Here is a 21,037-nt window from a genome sequence, read left to right as displayed (position 1 = left end):
GAGCAGAAAGGAGCCACCAGCCACCCTCTGCCTCACTGCACCGTGCAGGACAGCCCAACCACAGCACCTGAAACCCCGAGGTCCTGCTTTGATCCTCCCCTGCCAGGCCTGAGCCGGAGCAATCACTGTCACCTCCTGGCTGCACACTCCTACGCACCACCCAGGCGTGTGGGGTGGTCCTAAAAGGGGGGGTAACCCATGCTTAGAGACCTGGCACCCCAAAACTCAAGTCTTTACACACAACTATGCCCTTCCACATTTTGACGTGGGACACGTTCTACATCTGAGCACCTGACTTCAAGGAGTTCATCTCCAAAGGGTCCACTAATAAGGGGTCTTAATCTTGGCCCTTTCAAGTGCCTCAGGGTGAGGTGGACTCAGGTATAGCATTGAGGGAGGGGTCTGCCCCCTGAAACAACCCCTTATCGCACTCTGGGAGCCGCTGTCCTTCCAACAGCCCCTCCAGAAGCCACGTCCTTCCAGGGGACACTGTGTGCGAAGGTAACTCTAGTGGGGACAGGCCCAGATGGGCTCCTCTGTCTCCTGTTTCCTGCTGCTGGGTTTGGTGACGTGCCCGTGGTGTGGATAACAGCTAGGGTTGCAGAGGGAGCTGCCGGCACCGTCAGACCAGCAAATGCTGGTTAATTCGGCATCACAGAATCCCAGAATGATATGGGGCTGGAAGGGACCTCTGGAGATCATCTCCTTGAACCCCCTGCCAGAGCAGGGCCACCCAGAGCAGGTCCCACAGGAACGTGTCCAGGTGGGGTTTGAATGTCTCCAGAGAAGGAGACTCCACCACCTCTCTGGGCAGCCTCTGCCAGGGCTCTGCCACCCTCAAAGTGAAGAAGTTCCTCCTCGTGTTTAGACAGAACTCCTTATGGTCAAGTTTGTGCCTGTTCCCTCTTGTCCTGTCCCTGGGCACCACTGGAAAAAGCCTGGCCCCATCCTCCTGACACCCACCTTTTCAGTATTTATAGGTGTTGATCAGATCCCCCCTCAGCCTTCTCTTCTCCAGACTAAAAAGCCCCAAGTCACTCAGCCTTTCCTCATCAGAGAGATGCTCCAGGCCCCTCATCATCTTTGTAGTCCTTTGCTGTCCCCTCTCCAGCAGTTCCCTGTCCTTCTGGAACTGGGGAGCCCAGAACTGGTCCCAGTGCTCCAGATGGGTCCTCATCAAACCATGTCTGACGGATGTGATGGGGGGGACAGGGCTGGTCCCCCTCGGGAGAGCTGCAGATGTGAAAGCAGGTGTTAAAAAAAGACCTGGGAGCTGATGGTTTCCTTGTACTGTTTTTCTTTTCCAGCGGGAGCATGGGGAAAGCGGACGGAGCTGCCAAGCTGAGCGGCAAGGACCTGTACGGTGAGTCGTGCCCACAAACCCCTCTGAGGTTTCCTACAGAAAAAGCACCTCTGGAGACGTGGAGGCAGTTGTTGGGGACTTTTAAGCTGGAACTCAATCAAAGCCAGGTGAAGCCAGGCCTCCATAGGGAACAGGGAGCAAAACCACACCTCACCCCCTGTGCCACCAGCTCCCGTGCTGGGGACAGCTGTGATTTCATGGGGACACACACAGAGCACTGCTCCCCCTGGCCCCCACCCATCACCCGGACCCTCTCCAGTTATACGAGCGAGATAACCTGATAAAGGGTGCAACAAAAGAAAGACTGTCCTCATCAGGTTAATGTTTATCCTCTTTTAACTACTCGGTGAACCGTGAGAGCTCCAGTGCCCTTTGGAAGCGGAGGGAAGGGGCGGGAGGTGCTCGCGCAGAGCCTGAGCCACAGCTTCCTTATAAACCAGCCCAGGGCCATTTAGGTATCAATAACAGTTATTCCTCATCACAGCAGGTGATGAGGAATATCATCAATACCCACATCATGTCCCAGGTGAAGACCTGGTTGATGTTCACTTGGTGTGAACAGGTTGCGTGTGCCCCTTGGTGGAACGTCTAACATTTGCTCAGAAACCCCCCCTTGGCAGCTCCGAGGGGAGGGTGCTTTATTTGTCCCCTGGTGCAACCCCAGCAACTTTGGTTGCTGGATGGTTGTTCCTGGAGGTTTCTCAGCGTGGAGTGGCCCAGGAGCAGTGTCCCATGAGGGACATGTCTTGCCTGGGGAGAAGCAGGCACTGGGGGGAAGGTGGGGGCTGTATTTTGTGTTAGACAAAGCCATTGTTAACTTGGATCAGCTGCAGAGAAGTGAAACGGGAATAAAGGCAGAAAAGGAGTTTAGTGTTACTGGCTGGGGACATTTGTGGCCGGGATGCTGCGTGATGGGCGGGTGGCAAGGGGAGGTCTGAGGGGTCTGTTGGCGTCTGGAGATGAAGGGACACATGATAAGTCTGGAAAGAAGCAGGAGGACGAGGGGTGGAAACGTTTGGGTGCTGCTCCACTCTGCAGAGTACTGCCAGGTCACAGAATCACATGTGGTTGGAAGGGACCTCTGGAGAAAATCATCTCCAACCCCCTGCCAGAGCAGGTCCACCCAGAGCAGGTCACACAGGAACGTGGCCGGGCGGGTTTGAATGTCTCCAGAGAAGGAGGCTCCACCACCTCCCTGGGCAGCCTCTGCCAGGGCTCTGCCACCCTCAAAATGAAGAAGTTCCTCCTCACGTTTAGGTGGAACTTCTTATATTCAAGTTTGTGCCCATTCCCCCTTGTCCTGTCCCTGGGCACCACTGAAAAATGGTTCAGGTGATACCCTCATTGTGCCCATTTCCTCTTGTCCTATCCCTTGACACCACCGAAAAATGGTTCAGGTGAGATCCTCCTGCCTCTAAATGCATCACTGCTTTTGCTGGGCACCGAGAGTCCCCACAGATCTGATGGGGGCAGAAAGATTATAGGTAAATAGAGAACTGTATAGAGATGTATAGAGCCGACAACTCTGCTGGGAACGTGGCACGTGCACCAGTCAGCACCCACGGGAGGCAGCCCAGGGGTTTCAGGGTGGGATCCAGCCCTGGGCACGAGGTCCCTGAGCAGGGACCACCCGGCAACACCTCCACCCCAAAAGCTCGCAAAGGGAAAGGCCGTCAAACTGCCTCTAAAGCAAACACAGTTTCTCAAATAAGTCGTTTCCAACACCGAGTTACATCTTTTACATTTTTTTTTACGCACGCACACACCCCAAAAGCAAATTTCACTGGGGATGGGGGAACTCTCTGACCAAATTCCAGCAAACCTGAAATGAGGACCGTGAGTCCCCGGGCCAAACCCTCCAGACAAGAGGAGTAAATCATCTGCCCGTTATTTCCCTGCTGCCCCCGAAGCGCAGGACGAGCTCTGCAGTAATTTGCTGTGTAAACCAGCTCCTGGCTCAGCCCAGCGCTGCCCCAGTACGTCCACTGGGTTTTCTCTTGGCAGAACTTGAAGCCCTCCCTGCTAATCCCTCCTGGCTCTATCAAAGGGCACGCAGCATGTGTTAAACCAATATTTAAATTCCTGGGTCCCCTTCACATTCGGATCCTCCCTCCCCTAGCATTCATTTCTGCTGTGAGCTGGCATATTTTGGGGGTGGAGGGCAGGCAAGAACTAAAATTCCAGAGAGAATTAAGTTTCATAATGAAACAAAGCACCTGAACACTGAGCTGGCCTTGATTACGCGATTCCGATGTTGCTGAGGGACGTTTGGAGCTTACAAGACTTTTCATATCTTCATTTTTCTGCAGTGTATTCAGGCTGGAGCCTCAGCCTCCAAAGAAATGGGTATAAGACCTCCCAAATTCAGAGCGCACAGAAATCTGCTGCATTTAAAGCTCCCTGGGCAGCATCTTCCCATCAGCTGCGGCTCCGCTGCACGCAGATACCAAAATATTATTCCTAAGGGAACAAGGCCTTGGTTTTAGCTTTCTTCAAGGGTGTTTTTTCTACAGCAGAGGGTCTCTCACCACCACACTGTACGGGAGGAAGGAGGGCATGGACCTAACCATTAGCTCAGGTTCCAAATGCTAACCCAGCCTGACCTAACGTGATGGAAGTCCCAACTGCAGGGGCACCACCACTACCTGGGAGCCAAGGTGTCCCCACATCAACAGGGACTTCCCAGCAGTATTAAAGCCACCCCAGGTGAGCCCCTGGCGAGTGATATTAAAACCATGGTGGTGAGGCTGAAGCAGAGCAGCAGCTCCAGGCTGTGCACAGAAAGGTGACAGAGGTGGGGGATCTGCTCTGGGGGGTTCAAGGACACTGTGTGAGGCTCAGAGGGTCACATAGGTCCACACAGGGAACAGCTTGACAGCTGGTGGTGGTGGTGGGGAAGGTGGCTGCTCTTGGTGTCACCCTTGGCCTGCTGTAATTGCCTTGGTCACCAAGTACACGGCACCACCGTGTCTTCTTCACTGTGGTGAGCGCAGGGGGAGGCAGAGAGATAACCAAAGTCACGAGGGAACTCTGCAAAGAAATTCGCTTAAAGTCCTGAGATATCTTCCCTCGGGTTTATCCCTACCAGAGCTGGATGTGCTCTCTTGGTACTCAGCTCTTGGTGGAGTTTCCTGGCAGTCACAGGAGAGGGATGCTCATCCCTTCTTCCCCCCTTAGCAAAATGTGTGGCGTTTGCTCAGCTCCACGTTCTGGAAGAGTCTGTGGCCGGGGGAATGGCTGGCACCTATCGAGTTGCCGCCTTACTCAATGCACAGCAACCAGCTGAATAAATGTTAATGCAGACCATAAATAAATTAAGGCGCTTCTCCGCTTACTGGCGTCTGCTCTGAACCCAGATGAAAGGCCGGGGGGGGTGGCGGGGGGGAAACCAGTGTGGCTCTGGCAGAAGCCAAGGGAAGGGCTGGCAGGAAGGGTTTCTGCATAGTGCTTTCCACAGAGGGCTCCTGCCACCCCAGGTGGACTTCTCCAGGTGTCCATCTGAGGTGCTTTGGTGGTCGATCAGACAGCACTTGGCTCTTGTGATGGAGAGTGGAGGGCAGCAGCAATCAGAGCAGCCCATTTGGGTTTGGGTGTCTGTCCTGAGGGTGCTCAGCTGCTTTCCAGTGCCTCTGGCCAACACCTTGGGTGTCTTTGCCTCTCATTCCAAGTGCTGGGGCACAGATGTGCCCAGCTGGGTCCCAGGGTGGGACGTGGAGGGGCACTGCAAGGTGTGAGCCACCAGCCTGCCAGGAGGGCATCCATCTCACAACCAGACCTGTGAGACACAGCCCCTTGGCTCCAACCTGCCCATCTCATCCTGGATACACTCATTTCTAGAAAAAAACACAACTTGTCAGGGTTCAGGGCTGGGAAAGGGATTTTGGAGCAAGAAAAGCTGCCCGTAGCATGAGTCAGGCTGAAGAGGGGTGGCATTGAGCAGCAGCAGTCAGCATCACTTGACACTGTGCTCCCTGTAACCCAAGATGGGCTTCGGTGCTGTAACAGGACACAGGGCACTAACACAAAGAGAAGAGCCATCCTGGTGTGGTCCTGGACAGGGATCATCTGCCTAGGGAGCTGTGGGGAGACAGACTCCACCGGTGCCGGCTGCTTGGCAGAGGATGCTGGCCCTGGCTCGGCAGAACACACCGATGGCAAAGGAGTAAATTATGTTTAACGGTCACAAACCAACACCTGGGGGTCTCCACAGACCTCCCTTGGCTCCCAAGAGGACCTCCAGCTCCCAGCCACGCAGGGAAGTCTCCAAGATGAGACTTGCCAACCCACAGCATGGTCCCCAGGCTGTCACTCCTCACTGACAGCTCTCCCACACCCTGGGTGAGCCCACGAGACACCCACCACAGACAAGATCACCCCAAAAAGCAGAAAGACAGAAATGTTGGCTCAAGCCAGTCTCGCTTTCCCTAAAGCTGCATCGTAAATGTGCGTTTTACTTATGGCTCCTCAGGACGACCAACAAAAGGCTCGTGATTTACTATCAGATATTGCCTGCCCCAACCATGAGCTTGCCAATTATCTCAGCTGGAGGCCACCAGGAAGTCACAGGGTTCCCAATCACAGAATCACATGTGGTTGGAAGGGACCTCTGGAGATCATCTCCAACCCCGTCAGAGCAGGTCCACCCAGAGCAGGTCCCACAGGAACGTGTCCGGCGGGGGTTTGAATATCTCTAGAGAAGGAGACTCTACCAGGACAAGATCACCCCAAAAAGCAGAAAGACAGAAATGTTGGCTCAAGCCAGTCTCGCTTTCCCTAAAGCTGCATCGTAAATGTGCGTTTTACTTATGGCTCCTCAGGACGACCAACAAAAGGCTCGTGATTTACTATCAGATATTGCCTGCCCCAACCATGAGCTTGCCAATTATCTCAGCTGGAGGCCACCAGGAAGTCACAGGGTTCCCAATCACAGAATCACATGTGGTTGGAAGGGACCTCTGGAGATCATCTCCAACCCCGTCAGAGCAGGTCCACCCAGAGCAGGTCCCACAGGAACGTGTCCGGCGGGGGTTTGAATATCTCTAGAGAAGGAGACTCTACCAGCTCCCTGGGCAGCCACTGCCAGGGCTCTGCCACCCTCAGAGTGAAGAAGGTTCTCCTCATGGTTAGGTGGAACTTCTTATATTCAAGTTTGTGCCCGTTTCCTCTTGGACAAGGGCCAGTGGAGCACTGAGATGCTGTTCCTTCCCCACAGCCCTCTAGAAGAGGGTTTGTGCATGGATTTGACACACGCTGGTATTGTCTGCAGGATACAGCCCTGGCAGGAGCGGTGGCAGAGACCGAGCTCTCTCAGCTACATGGCTGGGATGAGGGGACCAGACGCATGGTCCCAAGGGGATCTGGGCAGCATCTGACTGGTGCCACTCACCATCGTGTCCCTCAGATGTGGATAGACCCTTAGCAAAAGCTAAAAATGGAAAGCACTGGCATTCATTGAGGTTTGATGGCTCAGTGGGAAGGCCAGGAGATGACAGGGTGATGGAGGGAGCTGGTGCTGAGCACAGCGGTACCGACCTGGCAGGAATTTACTGGGTTCAGACTTTCCTGTACACAGCATCCCCTGAGGCTCTGCTTGCCCAGGATCTCCAGAGCTCCAGACAGGGCAGAGGGACACACAGCTGTGTGTCCCCAACCTGCTGGGCCACCACATTTCCCCCTTGGGCACTGCTTTCCCCTGCTCCTGCCCTTTGCCAGGACATGCTGGAAGCTGCTGGGAGGAGGGACTGTCCCTGGATGCATTTGCCCAGCACAAGGGGACAGTAGCAGGGAGCCCGAGTGCTCCTGCAGCAAGGGGGTGAAAAGCAGAGCAGCTGAGCACAGCGGTACCGACCTGGCAGGAATTTACTGGGTTCAGACTTTCCTGTACACAGCATCCCCTGAGGCTCTGCTTGCCCAGGATCTCCAGAGCTCCAGACAGGGCAGAGGGACACACAGCTGCGTGTCCCCAACCTGCTGGACCACCACATTTCCCCCTTGGGCACTGCTTTCCCCTGCTCCTGCCCTTTGCCAGGACATGCTGGAAGCTGCTGGGAGGAGGGACTGTCCCTGGATGCATTTGCCCAGCACAAGGGGACAGTAGCAGGGAACCTGAGTAGGGGGGTGAAAAGCAGAGCAGTTTTCCCACCTGCTGTCATTCTTTGCCCACCACAAGGAAGCCCTGGGCAGCGGCGATCACAGGTCTGAGTCAGAGCGGATGATCTCTATGGTCCCTTCCAACTCTAAAATTCAGTGAAATTTCCCACCTGCTGTCACTCTTTGCCCACCACAAGGAAGCCCTTGGCAGCAGCAATCACAGGTCTGAGTCAGAGCAGTGCCCGAGACATTAATTCCCCACCTCCTCCGCTGCCAGCCCTGAATAACTCCCTTGTCCTCCCCCCCAGCTCCCTCCGTGCCTTTTCAGCTTCTTTCTTCACATTCCCACCTGAGATTCCAGCCTGAGATTACCCTGGCTCCTTGGGACGGTGCCCGAGACATTAATTCCCCACCTCCTCCGCTGCCAGCCCTGAATAACTCCCTTGTCCTCCCCCCCAGCTCCCTCCGTGCCTTTTCAGCTTCTTTCTTCACATTCCCACCTGAGATTCCAGCCTGAGATTACCCTGGCTCCTTGGGAGTCACCCTTTTATTCAAAGCCCTGGGCTTTTAATAATTCAACTGGAAACAGGGCTGGAAGGAAAATTGGAAGCCAGAATGGCTGTTGGTTCCTGCAGACCAAAAACCAGTGGTGGAGAAGATGAAGGACATGTAGGCTCTGACTGGAGCTACTGGGAGGACTGGGCTGTGCTCCAGGTGCTGTTGGTTGGGCTCAGCCCTTGTGTGGGCATCTCAGGGCTTTGGGACAGCAGTTAGTGACAGGGGGGCTGCAGAGAGGGACCTGCCACCTTGGCCACCACAGTTCCCACTCTCAGCTCCCTCCGTGCCTTTTCAGCTTCTTTCTTCACATTCCCACCCGAGATTCCAGCCTGAGATTACCCCACCTCCCCTCGGATGCTGCCTTGGGGTCACCCTTTTATTCAAAGCCCTGGGCTTTTAATCATCCAACTGGAAGCAGGGCTGGAAGGAAAATAGGAAGCCAGAATGGCTGTTGGTTCCTGCAGACCAAAAACCAGTGGTGGAGAAGATGAAGGACATGTAGGCTCTGACTGGAGCTACTGGGAGGACTGGGCTGTGCTCCAGGTGCTGTTGGTTTGGCTCAGCCCTTGTGTGGGCATCTCAGGGCTTTGGGACAGCAGTTAGTGACAGGGGGGCTGCAGAGAGGGACCTGCCACCTCGACCACCAGTTCCCACTTGAGATTCCAGCCTGAGATTACCCCACCTCCCCTCGGATGCTGCCTTGGGGTCACCCTTTTATTCAAAGCCCTGGGCTTTTAATCATCCAACTGGAAGCAGGGCTGGAAGGAAAATAGGAAGCCAGAATGGCTGTTGGTTCCTGCAGACCAAAAACCAGTGGTGGAGAAGATGAAGGACATGTAGGCTCTGACTGGAGCTACTGGGAGGACTGGGCTGTGCTCCAGGTGCTGTTGGTTGGGCTCAGCCCTTGTGTGGGCATCTCAGGGCTTTGGGACAGCAGTTAGTGACAGGGGGGCTGCAGAGAGGGACCTGCCACCTTGGCCACCACAGTTCCCACTCGGCATCTCCAGTGGCCCTTTTTCTTTGCCACTTTGAGACTGCTGAGGGCAAGTTCTCTCCTCGCATGGAGTAACTGCTCAGAAGTTATTTATATGACCCTTTTTCTTCCATGGAAAGGGGTTGTTGGATATGCCCGAGTATCTCAAGAACAAAAGCTGTGCTAGTTAATAACAACAAAACAAAAAAAGGGGGGACACTTTTCATTACGAGGTTTTTTTTGGTCCTCAAGTAAAGCAAATCCACCAGTTTAATTAAATCAAAGTTCCCCCAATCTTACTAAATGCATTCTGCTGTCTAAAAAAATATTATTACCAGCTATGGGAAGTTCCGAAAACAAACCTTTAGATTGTTTGATGAAAAAAAAAATAAAAAATCTGGCATATTTCTTCCAGCCCTGGTTGTAAAGGGAAAAAGGAACACCTCTACCCCTGCAGCTCCTCAATACCCCCATTATTTTCCACAGAGTGTCCCCCGGGTGCCTGCCCGGCCGACTCCAGCCCTCCCCACGCTCCCAGCACAAACACACACTGTTTCTTCGTGTACTCGGTCCTTGCACAACCCGGGAGCTGGGTCAGGTTTTTATTTGCTCTTCTAGAGTGGGTTGTGTCTTCAGCTAATAAAACAGGAATGCAAGCACTTTGGGCTGAGCTAGTGGCAAATAGGAAGCGTGCCGGGGAGGAACCGAGCCGTCAGGAACGCGGCTCCCCGTGCCACAGACCATTCATACCTCTGCCCGTCCCCAACCTCAATGACAGCCTTTTCATTCACTTCGAGACCTTCCAGATCACGTATTAAGGTGCCACCAAAGATTCCCAGCGTCGCAGCCACCGGTACCAACAAGCTCTGGCAGTTCAGAAAGTACCACGATGCTAACAGGGAAACCAGGGAGCTCGATGCATCCTGGAGCTGCATCCCCAGCAGGGTGAGGGGGGGAATCTTCCCCTCTGCTCCGCTCTGGGGAGACCCCCCCCAAGTGCTGCCTCCAGCTCTGGGGCCACCAATATCAGAAGGACATGGAGCTGCTGGAGCCGGGCCAGAGGAGGCCCCGGAGATGCTGGGAGGGCTGGAGCCCCTCTGCTGGGAGGGGGGGCTGAGAGAGTTGGGGGGTTCAGCCTGGAGAAGAGAAGGCACCAGGGAGACCTTGGAGACCCTTCCAGTCCCTCAAGGGGCTCCAGGAGAGATGGGGAGGGACTCTGGATGAGGGAGGGGAGCCCTAGGAGGAGGGGGAAGGGTTTGACCCTGAAAGAGGGGAGATGGAGCTGAGATGTGGGGAAGAACTTGTTTGGTGTGAGGGTGGTGAGAGCCTGGCCCAGGTTGGCCAGAGAAGCTGTGGCTGCCCCATCCCTGGAGGGGTTCAAGGCCAGGTTGGAGGGGGCTTGGAGCAACCTGGGCTGGTGGGAGGTGTCCTTGCCCAGGGCAGGGGGTGGCACTGGGTGGGGGTTTAAGGTCCCTTCCCACCCAAACCATTCTATGATTTTATAAGAAGCTGCACAGATGCTTCTAAAATACAGCTGTCCCCTCACTAGCTGGCCATGGGGACCCCCGAGCAGGGAAACCTCTGCAGCATCAGCAAGGTCTGGATCTGCAGATGCCTCCCCCCCAGGAGCTCGGACGGGGCAGTGCCCGAAACCAGATCCTCAACTAACCCTGTAGGACCCAGAGCATCCTCCCACAGGGCGAGGAAGCAGGATCCTGCGGGATGGGCAGGGCTGTGTCACTGCAGGTGGGATCTGCCCCCCTGCTCGGATCCCGGGAACGGATGCCATTTCGTAAGGCTGCTTTAGAACACAAGCCCCGCTAATTTGCATGGTTGCCATTAGCATACAGAGGCATTTGCTGCTCTGTTTCTCCTCAGGAGGGTTGTGTCCTGACCTGTTGGTTTGGCACAAAGACTGTGCTCATGCTTCACTGGCAGGTTACTATAAACAGCACGTGCACGGCTAGATGATGTATAGATAATGTAAAGAATTGGCAAGCTGCAGAAGGGAACAGCCAGGACTTTCCTTAGGCTGGTCTCGTGGGCAGGGAGGCCGGGGAGGTCACTAACGTGATGTGGGGAATCAAGGAGAAGTCCTTGGTCCGGTACTGCCCATGAAAACAAACCTAATCCCATAAATTTTGGGTTCCTCACGGGCTGCTTCACATCAGACTCATCCATCCCCCACTTTTTCTGCTGCACCTTCCGCCCAGCAACGGCTGAAAACAAATACGGGGAGGATCAGGGAGGATCCTGTGTGATAGAACTCGCTAATTAACGAGAGGGGGATGCGCAGGGAGGGGAGGCGGGGGCCCTGGCAGCTCTGGTGTAACTGGCTACACCACAACTGACTGTGGCCCTGGAGGACAGCAGGAGCACAGCAGAGTTTTTGTTTAGAGCAGTTTAGAATATAAATGGACAGAAAGAGATGGTATCTCGGGACTGAGCTTTGGGATCCAGCCTGTAACCCCCCTGCAGCCCAGCGTGGCACCCAGGCGTTCCTCCTGCCAGCAGCAGCAAAGAAGGGCTCAAACTCCCCTGAAACCCCAGGAATAGGCAGCACCCAGCGTGGCACCCAGGCGTTCCCCCTGCCAGCAGCAGCAAAGAAGGGCTCGAACTCCAGGAATAGGCAGCGTCACAGCAATCCTGAGGCCTTCTGCCCTCTCACAGATACATAAGAAAATGTAAAAAGGGCAGAAAAACCCCACTATAACCCACTAACAGCCTGGGGAAAGCAGAGCGTGGTGGGAGCAGACCCCATTCTGCCCAGTTAGAATCATAGAATGGTTCAGGCTGGAAAAGACCCTCGGGATCATCGAGTCCAACCATCAGCCCAACTCTACAAAGTTCTCCCCTACACCATATCCCCCAACGCCACATCTAAATGACTCTTAAACACATTCAGGGATGAGGACTCAACCCCCTCCCTGGACAGCCTATTCCAGTGTCAATTTGCCCCACGTGCAAAGGCAGAAGCATCTTCTGCTCAGCGCTGTATGGCCGTACCTCAGCCCTGGGCAGACCCTTTCAGCACACCATATATCTTTTGGCTACCTGCTTCAGGGTCAGGCAGGCTGAACCCCAGGGGAGCCCATTTCCCTCCTCCCTAGGCAGATGTTCCCCACTGTGAATAATCACAGCCCATTTTGGAAGCCGGCACCAGAGGCAGGACCCAAGCCCAAGCCCCCTCATTGGGTATCTTACCCCCACGACCACCCTTTCTCCCACCCTTGAGCCCAACTGGTACGTTATACTGGGGATGCTGTGCCCCACTGGTTTGGCAGAGGCCAGACAGGAGGGGTGACAAGCCTGCTTCTGCCCTCCTTTGCACCACTCTACACCCCTAGAGACTTCAACCAAGTTATTTCGACTCAAAGCTGGTCCCAGGGGGAAGAATTTCTCCCACGAGCCCATCTCATGTGCACACAAGCCATCAGGCCAAAGGGATTGATCACAGCCATGTCCCAGCTGGGTAAGAGACAAGATTAGAAGGAGCTGGTTAGGAAAGGACTGAACTGAATTCAGTTAAAGAACCATTTATAGGGTTTTTTTTCCCCCTGAAAGGAGTGTCTTAGGGCTCACTGGGCCAAATCCTTAGAGGCAAGAGATGGGAGGACTTACCAGAGCGTGGGCATGTCCCACCTAGAATCTACGCTTGAGTCATTCAAAACTTTCTAGATCACCCATAACATTCATACAAGAGTTTGGGTGCGTGGGCATGTCCCACCTAGAATCTACGCTCGAGTCATTCAAAACTTTCTAAATCACCCATAACATTCACACAAGAGTTTGGGCTCAGCAACGGCATGACCATGAATTACCCATCATTGCTCCTCAGGCCACAGCAGTGGGTCACACCAGCCACCTTCCTCTACGTGAGGCAGGATCCCCACACTGTGAAGGTTGGTGGGGTTTTTTTGTGGCCGGACACCAAAAGCAAGGGACAGAGCTGCATTGTTCTCCCAGCTCGTTGGTCTCTTGGCAGACAGAAAGGAAAAAGCACGGTGGTGGTCACTGTGGGCTCGTGCCAGCTTTTGTCACCTTTGGGTGTTTGCTGTTCTAGTGCCACCACCCCGGAGCTCTCCTTGCCCTTTGCAGCCCAGCCCCTGCTAGATCCAAAGAGCCATCCATCCCTACGGCCTCTAAAGCTCACAGCTCAAGATAATTAAACAGAGGTACAGACCAGTGTCTAAGCTTTGGCAGCAGCTGCCCTCTGATTGAGGGGAAAAATCATGGCAATATTCCTATGATGCTAATTATGCATGGGGATTATGCAAATTCTGCACCTCCTGGGGTTGGATAACACCTTTGGTGCTTGGGTCCCTACGTGAGGCAGGATCCCCACACTGTGAAGGTTGGTGGGGTTTTTTTGTGGCCGGACACCAAAAGCAAGGGACAGAGCTGCATTGTTCTCCCAGCTCGTTGGTCTCTTGGCAGACAGAAAGGAAAAAGCACGGTGGTGGTCACTGTGGGCTCGTGCCAGCTTTTGTCACCTTTGGGTGTTTGCTGTTCTAGTGCCACCACCCCGGAGCTCTCCTTGCCCTTTGCAGCCCAGCCCCTGCTAGATCCAAAGAGCCATCCATCCCTACGGCCTCTAAAGCTCACAGCTCAAGATAATTAAACAGAGGTACAGACCAGTGTCTAAGCTTTGGCAGCAGCTGCCCTCTGATTGAGGGGAAAAATCATGGCAATATTCCTATGATGCTAATTACGCGTGGGGATTATGCAAATTCTGCACCTCCTGGGGTTGGATAACACCTTCAGTGTTCGGGTCTTCTCCGTTGCTGTAGAAATGCAAAGTGTCCTCCTACCAGAGGTGTCAGATAAAGCTGGAGGAAATTAGCTCCTGCTGCTAACGTGGTGCCCAGATCACTCATGCAAAATTAAGGAGACGGAGGACAGGGCTGTGCAAAAGGACAGTGTGGGAGCCACCCGGGACAAGCAACCCGTCTTCAGAAGTCTTTTCTGGCCAAGGGTGTTTGCTCATCCAACGTAAAGGATCCGTAGAGCCAAGCAGCCACCGATGCCCCTGTGGGGATCGTTCTGTGTGTGGCACGTTGGGATCAGCCCAGCACAGCCAGAGCCAGCTTTAAGCCAAGGCAAATAATGATGAATCCACAGAAAGGTCTGTAATGTTTCATCACTTTGCTTTGAAGCAAACAAACCAAAAAAAAAAAAACTTTTTTTTTTTTTTAAAGCACCCACATTCCTCAGATAGACTAAGACTGACTATTTTATGATCTGCAGCCTGGATCTTTAATTCTTCCTGTGTTTAAATCAAAACTAAGCGGTTGGGAAGGAGATTTCAGTGTTCTGGCACCCCGCTGTCCCCGGAAAGCCTGGCTGTTCTCAGCCCTCGTGGTTGTATTTGTGGACGCCAGGAGGAAACACAAAAATAAAAGTTTCCATGGGTGTGGGGGGCAGGTAGAAGCCAAGGAGACAGACGGGATTTCAGAAGGAACAAGCAGACACCTTAAAGAAAGGGACAGGAAAGAGAATATGCAGAAACACCCCCTTCCTCGCTCTGGGACGTCACTTGAATGGCATCCCGAGACAAAATAGAGGCACTTTGTTCTACTTCTGTGGCTTTTAAAGGTAACGCAGAAATTCGACAGGGAGAATGAGAGGGAAGGGGAACATCGGCATCGTCTCCCTGACCCAGGGCTTGCTTCTGTCACTGGAAAAAGCTGCAAGTGGCTAAAGGGGCTTTTGGCCCTCCCTGTGAGCTTAACCCCAAGTGCAGGGGGTGGGACGCAGAGGTTAAACAGAGTTCTGATGCCTCCAAAACTTCCAAGGGCTTCCCCAACATTTTTCTCCGAGGCGCACGCTGAGATCTCCCCTCGTCATGACACCTGTGGCTTCTCTGAGCTCAGAGGATGAGGCAAAGGCATCAGAGGGGACCCCAGAGAGCCTGCAGGCAACCAGGCACTGCCCTGACCATTGCTGCAGCTCCGTGGGCCGTTCTACCAGAAAGCCAGGCTAGTTCTCCTACTGGAAAGGCAGGCTACAGTCTGGCGAGCTGTTCTCCTGCCAGAAACTCAGACCTTCACTAGTCTCCTGTTCTTCCCTTCCTCGAGGACTCCCAGCTCCTGACGTGGCTCTGCACCCTTCCTTTCAGGGCTGGAGACCTTTCCCCATCCTAATGTGAAACCTTTTTGTTTCCAGACCAACCGTTTCAGCCTTTTCCACTCCCTTTTTAAAAAAGAAGGAAAGGACGGGATGTCTTAAAAATCCAAATTCGTCTCCATCCCACCCAGCCGCGGTGTTCTCATTTCCATTAGTGTCATCTATTTACACGAGAGGTGCTCGGTGAGGAAATTGAGGTTACTGAGAGGAAAAAAAGAAAAAAAAAAAAGTTGCTCACATCAGCCCCGAGTCCCTGCGGGACGTGAAAAAAAAAAAAAAGAAAAAAAAAGTTGCTCACATCAGCCCTGAGTCCCTGCGGGGTGCGTCGCTGTGTGCCCTCTTCCAGACCTTGCCCCACATCTGAAGTAGGGCGGGCTGCAATTAAAGCACGCAGCAAACAGAAAATACCATTGACCCTTCAATGCCAGCCTGAGGTGGGAGGTGGCCGCGCTGAAATATTAATTAATTTACTCAAGGTCACTCTGGAAGGCGATGGCTGAGCGGGGTGCTGTGCCAGGTGTCTGAGGTCTTTCCCCCCCCCCTAAAACTGTCCTTGCTCTCCCTCTGAGTGGGTGCTGGTGGTGTAAAAGGCACTGGCTGGGAGACCTGTGCTCTCCGTTAAAGCCCTGCCCATGTGGCTACCAGTAAACCCGTCTTACTTGGGAGCAGCAGCCACTTCAGGGCTACCAGGAATTAACCACAGAGACAAAGTGCACTCCTGTGTGTGCCGAGATCCAAAGTGCAAAGGACTCGGGTGCCACGCTGATGGCACACCTCGGGCTTCGAGAGTGTTAGAAAAGCATTAAAATTAGACATCAAGGCGATGGCTGAGCGGGGTGCTGTGCCAGGTGTCTGAGGTCTTTCCCCCCCCCCTAAAACTGTCCTTGCTCTCCCTCTGAGTGGGTGCTGGTGGTGTAAAAGGCACTGGCTGGGAGACCTGTGCTCTCCGTTAAAGCCCTGCCCGTGTGGCTACCAGTAAACCCATCTTACTTGGGAGCAGCAGCCACTTCAGGGCTACCAGGAATTAACCACAGAGACAAAGTGCACTCCTGTGTGTGCCGAGATCCAAAGTGCAAAGGACTCGGGTGCCACGCTGATGGCACACCTCGGGCTTCGAGAGTGTTAGAAAAGCATTAAAATTAGACATCAGGTTGAAATCAGCATCTTTCAACCCTTGCCAGGCTCCGAACCAAAGCAGCAGCATCTCTTCTAGCGTTCCCTGTCTCTGGGCTACCTCTGTAGGTTCAGGGTGTCCTGCAGCCCCAGACAGGTTTGCTGTCAGTGCCCAGCCCTGCATCCTTAAAGGAGTATCAAGAGGAGCTCCATTTAAAAGCTTCTCTCCCCAAGTGAAATCCCAGGGAAAGGCAGTGCTTGTTCTGCAGAGACACCTGCTGGCAACGCCACCCAGCCCAGGGACACGGACCTTCCTCCTCCTTCCACAGGAGTGAAGTAGAATTAAAAGTGTAATGGAAACCAACCAACCGAGTTCCCAAGAGGATACTCATCTTCTAAGTGCCAGCCTCTTTCATGTCAAATTTGCTAAATGGGACCACGCGGTCCGTGTTCAAAGAAAAGGGGGGAAACAGGAGAGAAACCAACATCCCAGGGAAGGCATTCAAGGGAGCTTTGAAGTAAACCACAAGTAAATTAACATGAATGTCTGCTTCTTCCAAACACGAGGAGCCCCAGCGTTTGCTGCGTTATGAAATCCCCTCTGCTGCTGGGGACAGGGGAATCTAAGACGGGCTGTAGGATGGATGAGAACATAGAGAACCACCACTGCCTTTCCTCTGAGCTCTGCTTTGCCTCCAATGTCCTCTGCTGGTCAGGGAGGTGGTCTCAGTTTGGATGCTCTCACATCATTCCAGACAAGGAATCCCTGGACAGATGCTAATTAAACAGTGATTTAGAGCTGGCAGGGTAAATTCTTACAGGATTACATTCAACAGCCTCATGAAATTCCAAGCACTCTTTTTTTCCCCCCAATTGCTCTTTACTGCTGCTTTCCAGTAAGAAATGAGGAAAGCAATTGAACATTTGTTGCCTCATAAAAATATGGTCCAAGAGAGCGGGTTCTGAGGGGCTGACCTTGACCAGGGGTTGGTTTCAGTTTGGACGCTCCCAGATCATTCCAGGCCTAGACTGTTACTCCTCTGCTATTCCAGCAGAAGTATTTACAAGGAATCCCTGGACAGATGCTAATTAAACAGTGATTTAGAGCTGGCAGGGTAAATTCTTACAGGATTACATTCAACAGCCTCATGAAATTCCAAGCACTCTTTTTTTCCCCCCAATTGCTCTTTACTGCTGCTTTCCAGTAAGAAATGAGGAAAGCAATTGAACATTTGTTGCCTCATAAAAATATGGTCCAAGAGAGCGGGTTCTGAGGGGCTGACCTTGACCCCTGCAGCCTTCCCTGTCTCTGACTGCAGCGCTGCACCAGGGCTGGCCAGAAAATACAAGAAAAGAAACTGAAAACATCACAGTGGTGCAGGGGGTTCCTCCCAGGGGATGATTCAAAGGGCTCTTATCTCCAAACTGGTGGGTTATGGTTGGATTATTGTTTCTTTTTCTTCTTGCCACATGCATGTCATAACCTCCCACCAGCCTTCTCAAGGTTCTCCTCACCATGAGTCCCTCTGCCAAGAGCTTCCCAACCCGTGGCTGTGATTGTGTTGGGGCTTTCCTTCATGCTGGGTTTAATTTCCTCCACAAACAGAAATACAAGAAAAGAAACTGAAAACATCACAGTGGTGCAGGGGGTTCCTCCCAGGGGATGATTCAAAGGGCTCTTATCTCCAAACTGGTGGGTTATGGTTGGATTATTGTTTCTTTTTCTTCTTGCCACATGCATGTCATAACCTCCCACCAGCCTTCTCAAGGTTCTCCTCACCATGAGTCCCTCTGCCAAGAGCTTCCCAACCCGTGGCTGTGATTGTGTTGGGGCTTTCCTTCATGCTGGGTTTAATTTCCTCCACAAACAGTGCTGACCTCCAGCAATCAAACTATCAGCAGCGTTAAGGGACACAGCTCAAATATGTACCCTACCCACCCGATTTGTCAATCCTTGTTACAAAAGGTAATATCATTAACGTCTTACTATTTCCAATACTCCAATGGATGCTGGAAGCTCAGGGCCTGGGAGAAAGACCGTAGCACCCCATCAGGAGAGCTGTAGTTCTCAGCCCCTGATGTACTGATGAACAGCTGCTACAATGAAGGCTTTTCTTCTTTTTTTTTTGCAGAACAAAGGAAAAAATACTCCAACTCCAACGTCATTATGCACGAGACATCACAGTACCATGTACAGGTGAGTGTGCAATGAAACACTAAGGGGCTGAAGGGCCAATGTCAGTGGTGAGTGCTGGTAAAACAACCTGTTTCATTTGCCCTGGACCTTCGTTAGGCCAAAGAGGAGCTGGGAACCTTCTCACAATAAGCAAGTGTGGCTCTTCACACACTCGCAGACTTTGCCATCCACTGGGATTGAGCTGTGGGTCACAATGGTCCTGCCAGCCCAGGCCCAGGGGCTGAGACCACCCAAGTCCTCTCAATCACACGTAACACCCTACTGAAGCTGGGGTCATAGAATCACAGAAGGGGTTGGGTTGGAAGGGACCTTAAAGATCATCCAGTGCCAGCCCTGGACACCACCCACCAGACCAGGAAAGCCCCCTCCAACCTGCCCTTGAACCCCTCCAGGGATGGGGCAGCCACAGCTCCTCTGGGCAACCTGGGCCAGGCTCTCACCACCCTCCAAGTGAAAAAACTTCTTCCCAGTATCTAATCTAAATCTCTCCTCGTCTGAGTTTCTCATCCAATTCCTTCAAGCACAAAAGGGTAGGAAAGTAAAGAGCATATGTAGGCGGAGCATAGGGATTTCTTCACCACAGACACTTTGAGGAGATAAAGAGCAGCACAATCCCTGAGAGAATCCCTCTCCGAAGACTGACCCCACTCCTTCCTATTAGTCAGAGGTTCCAGGCTGGACTGGACCCCTCTTTTCTCTCCTCTTACATATTGACTGCTCTGTCTAAAGACAACACCAGCTCTCCTGTCATCTTTTATTTCTCTGCTGCTCCTCTCCAACCAGGGGAGGTTCAGACTGGAGATTAGGAAAACTTCTTCCCAGTATCTAATCTAAATCTCTCCTCGTCTGAGTTTCTCATCCAATTCCTTCAAGCACAAAAGGGTAGGAAAGTAAAGAGCATATGTAGGCGGAGCATAGGGATTTCTTCACCACAGACACTTTGAGGAGATAAAGAGCAGCACAATCCCTGAGAGAATCCCTCTCCGAAGACTGACCCCACTCCTTCCTATTAGTCAGAGGTTCCAGGCTGGACTGGACCCCTCTTTTCTCTCCTCTTACATATTGACTGCTCTGTCTAAAGACAACACCAGCTCTCCTGTCATCTTTTATTTCTCTGCTGCTCCTCTCCAACCAGGGGAGGTTCAGACTGGAGATTAGGAAAACTGTTTACACGGAAAGGGTTATTAAACCTTGGAATGGGCTGCCCAGGGAAGTGGTTGAGGAACCATCTGTGGAGGGATTCAAAATCAGACAGAGTGCTTAGAGACATGGTTTAGTGATGGTTTTTAATCAGAGTTGGGTTGATGGTTGGACTAGATGACCTTAAAGGTCCCCTCCAACCCAGATGATTCTATGATTCTAACCCCTTGTTTTGTAGAGCAGCAGTTGTTCTGTTATAGCATGGCATTATTTGAAGGTCCAAGTGAATAGACCCAGGTAGAGCTCACAGATCCCCCCACAGGGCTACAGACCACTTCCTGCGGTGCAACTCTGAATCGTGCTCAAGTCCTGGAACAAAGCCGGGTCCAGACCTAGATGGTTCTTTTCAACTTTAAATTTAAATTGAAAATGGCATACGAAACCATAATTTATAAAATTTTTATTTCCTTTCTGAATAATCAAGATTCAGCAAATTAAAGTGTTGAGTAATCAGAGAGAGGATAATAGGGGGAATAAAACCCAGATGTATAAAAAGACGAGGGAACCGCTGCACAAGGAAATAGGAAACAGAGAAGCTGTTGTCCTTGGTTCCTCCTCTGCATTTGAAGGGGAGTGGTGGGAGCTGTTGTCCCTCTCATCACCCCGTTAAACCCCTCTTGATCAGCACAGACAGGCGGGTTAAAGCCAGGGTTCCCATGATGGTTACAGGAACTCCTCTGCCCAAAGAGCACAACCCACCCTGACTATCATCTTTCAGCTCTCCCTCAGCTCCTGTGGCCTCTCAAGTAATTCAAAACCCTTCAACCATGACAGCCATTAAGCCAAATTCATCTCCCAGAGTCCCAGACATCCACTTTAAAAAAAAAAAAGAGGAGCCAGCCTGGCCATGCTGGGCCTGGTGATTCCTGGAATACAACACGCTGGTCCAGGCCAGTTGCCTCAGCCCCACAGGAACAGCCCCATGAGGCCAGCTGGACCATTCAACACTGAAAACGGGGCAAGGCAAGAAAGAAAAACACTTTTCAAGGTTCATATTTAGTAGAGAAGGTCCTCTCTTCTCTGGCTGAAGACCCTGGTCCAGCAGAGAGCTTAAGTACATGGGGAGAAATAAAGGAGCCTGTTCAGTTGCTTTAAAAGAAATTGTAAAAATTTAAAAAATGCTTGTTTGGAAAGAGGCCATGGTGTCCATCAGGGAAATTAACCTGATGGGTTAGCTGCCCCACCGGTGGCCCTGCCAACCATCCCCATCAGTGACTCCTACCAAACAAAGTCACTCACGGAAGCAGAGAAGGGACTTTAAACAGTGACACGTACATGAGTTCTTCATTAATTATGCCATATGCCACCCATTTGTGAGTCTCTGCCTTGAACTTTGACCATGGCAAACAGGATTCCAGTGGCAGGCAGGGAGGCAGAAATAGGTTTCCTCACAAGGGGCATTTTAGACCCTTTGAAG

General features: G+C 52.5%; 1 protein-coding gene across 1 annotated transcript in view; it reads left to right on the top strand.

The window, feature by feature from the left end:
• EPS8L2 (EPS8-like 2) overlaps positions 1-21,037 on the top strand; it is a 74,034-nt gene that overhangs the window by 24,345 nt on the left and 28,652 nt on the right. The window contains exons 3-4 of the mRNA XM_014940716.1: positions 1,308-1,363; positions 18,356-18,420. Coding sequence (XP_014796202.1) covers positions 1,308-1,363; positions 18,356-18,420 — 121 coding nt within the window. The remainder of the gene's footprint in view (positions 1-1,307; positions 1,364-18,355; positions 18,421-21,037) is intronic.

The sequence above is a fragment of the Calidris pugnax genome, unplaced genomic scaffold (genome assembly GCF_001431845.1).
Source record: "Calidris pugnax isolate Ruff unplaced genomic scaffold, ASM143184v1 scaffold98, whole genome shotgun sequence".
Lineage (NCBI taxonomy): Eukaryota > Metazoa > Chordata > Aves > Charadriiformes > Scolopacidae > Calidris > Calidris pugnax.
Note: the sequence above shows the minus strand (reverse complement) of the source record. Positions and strands in the feature narration are given on the sequence as shown.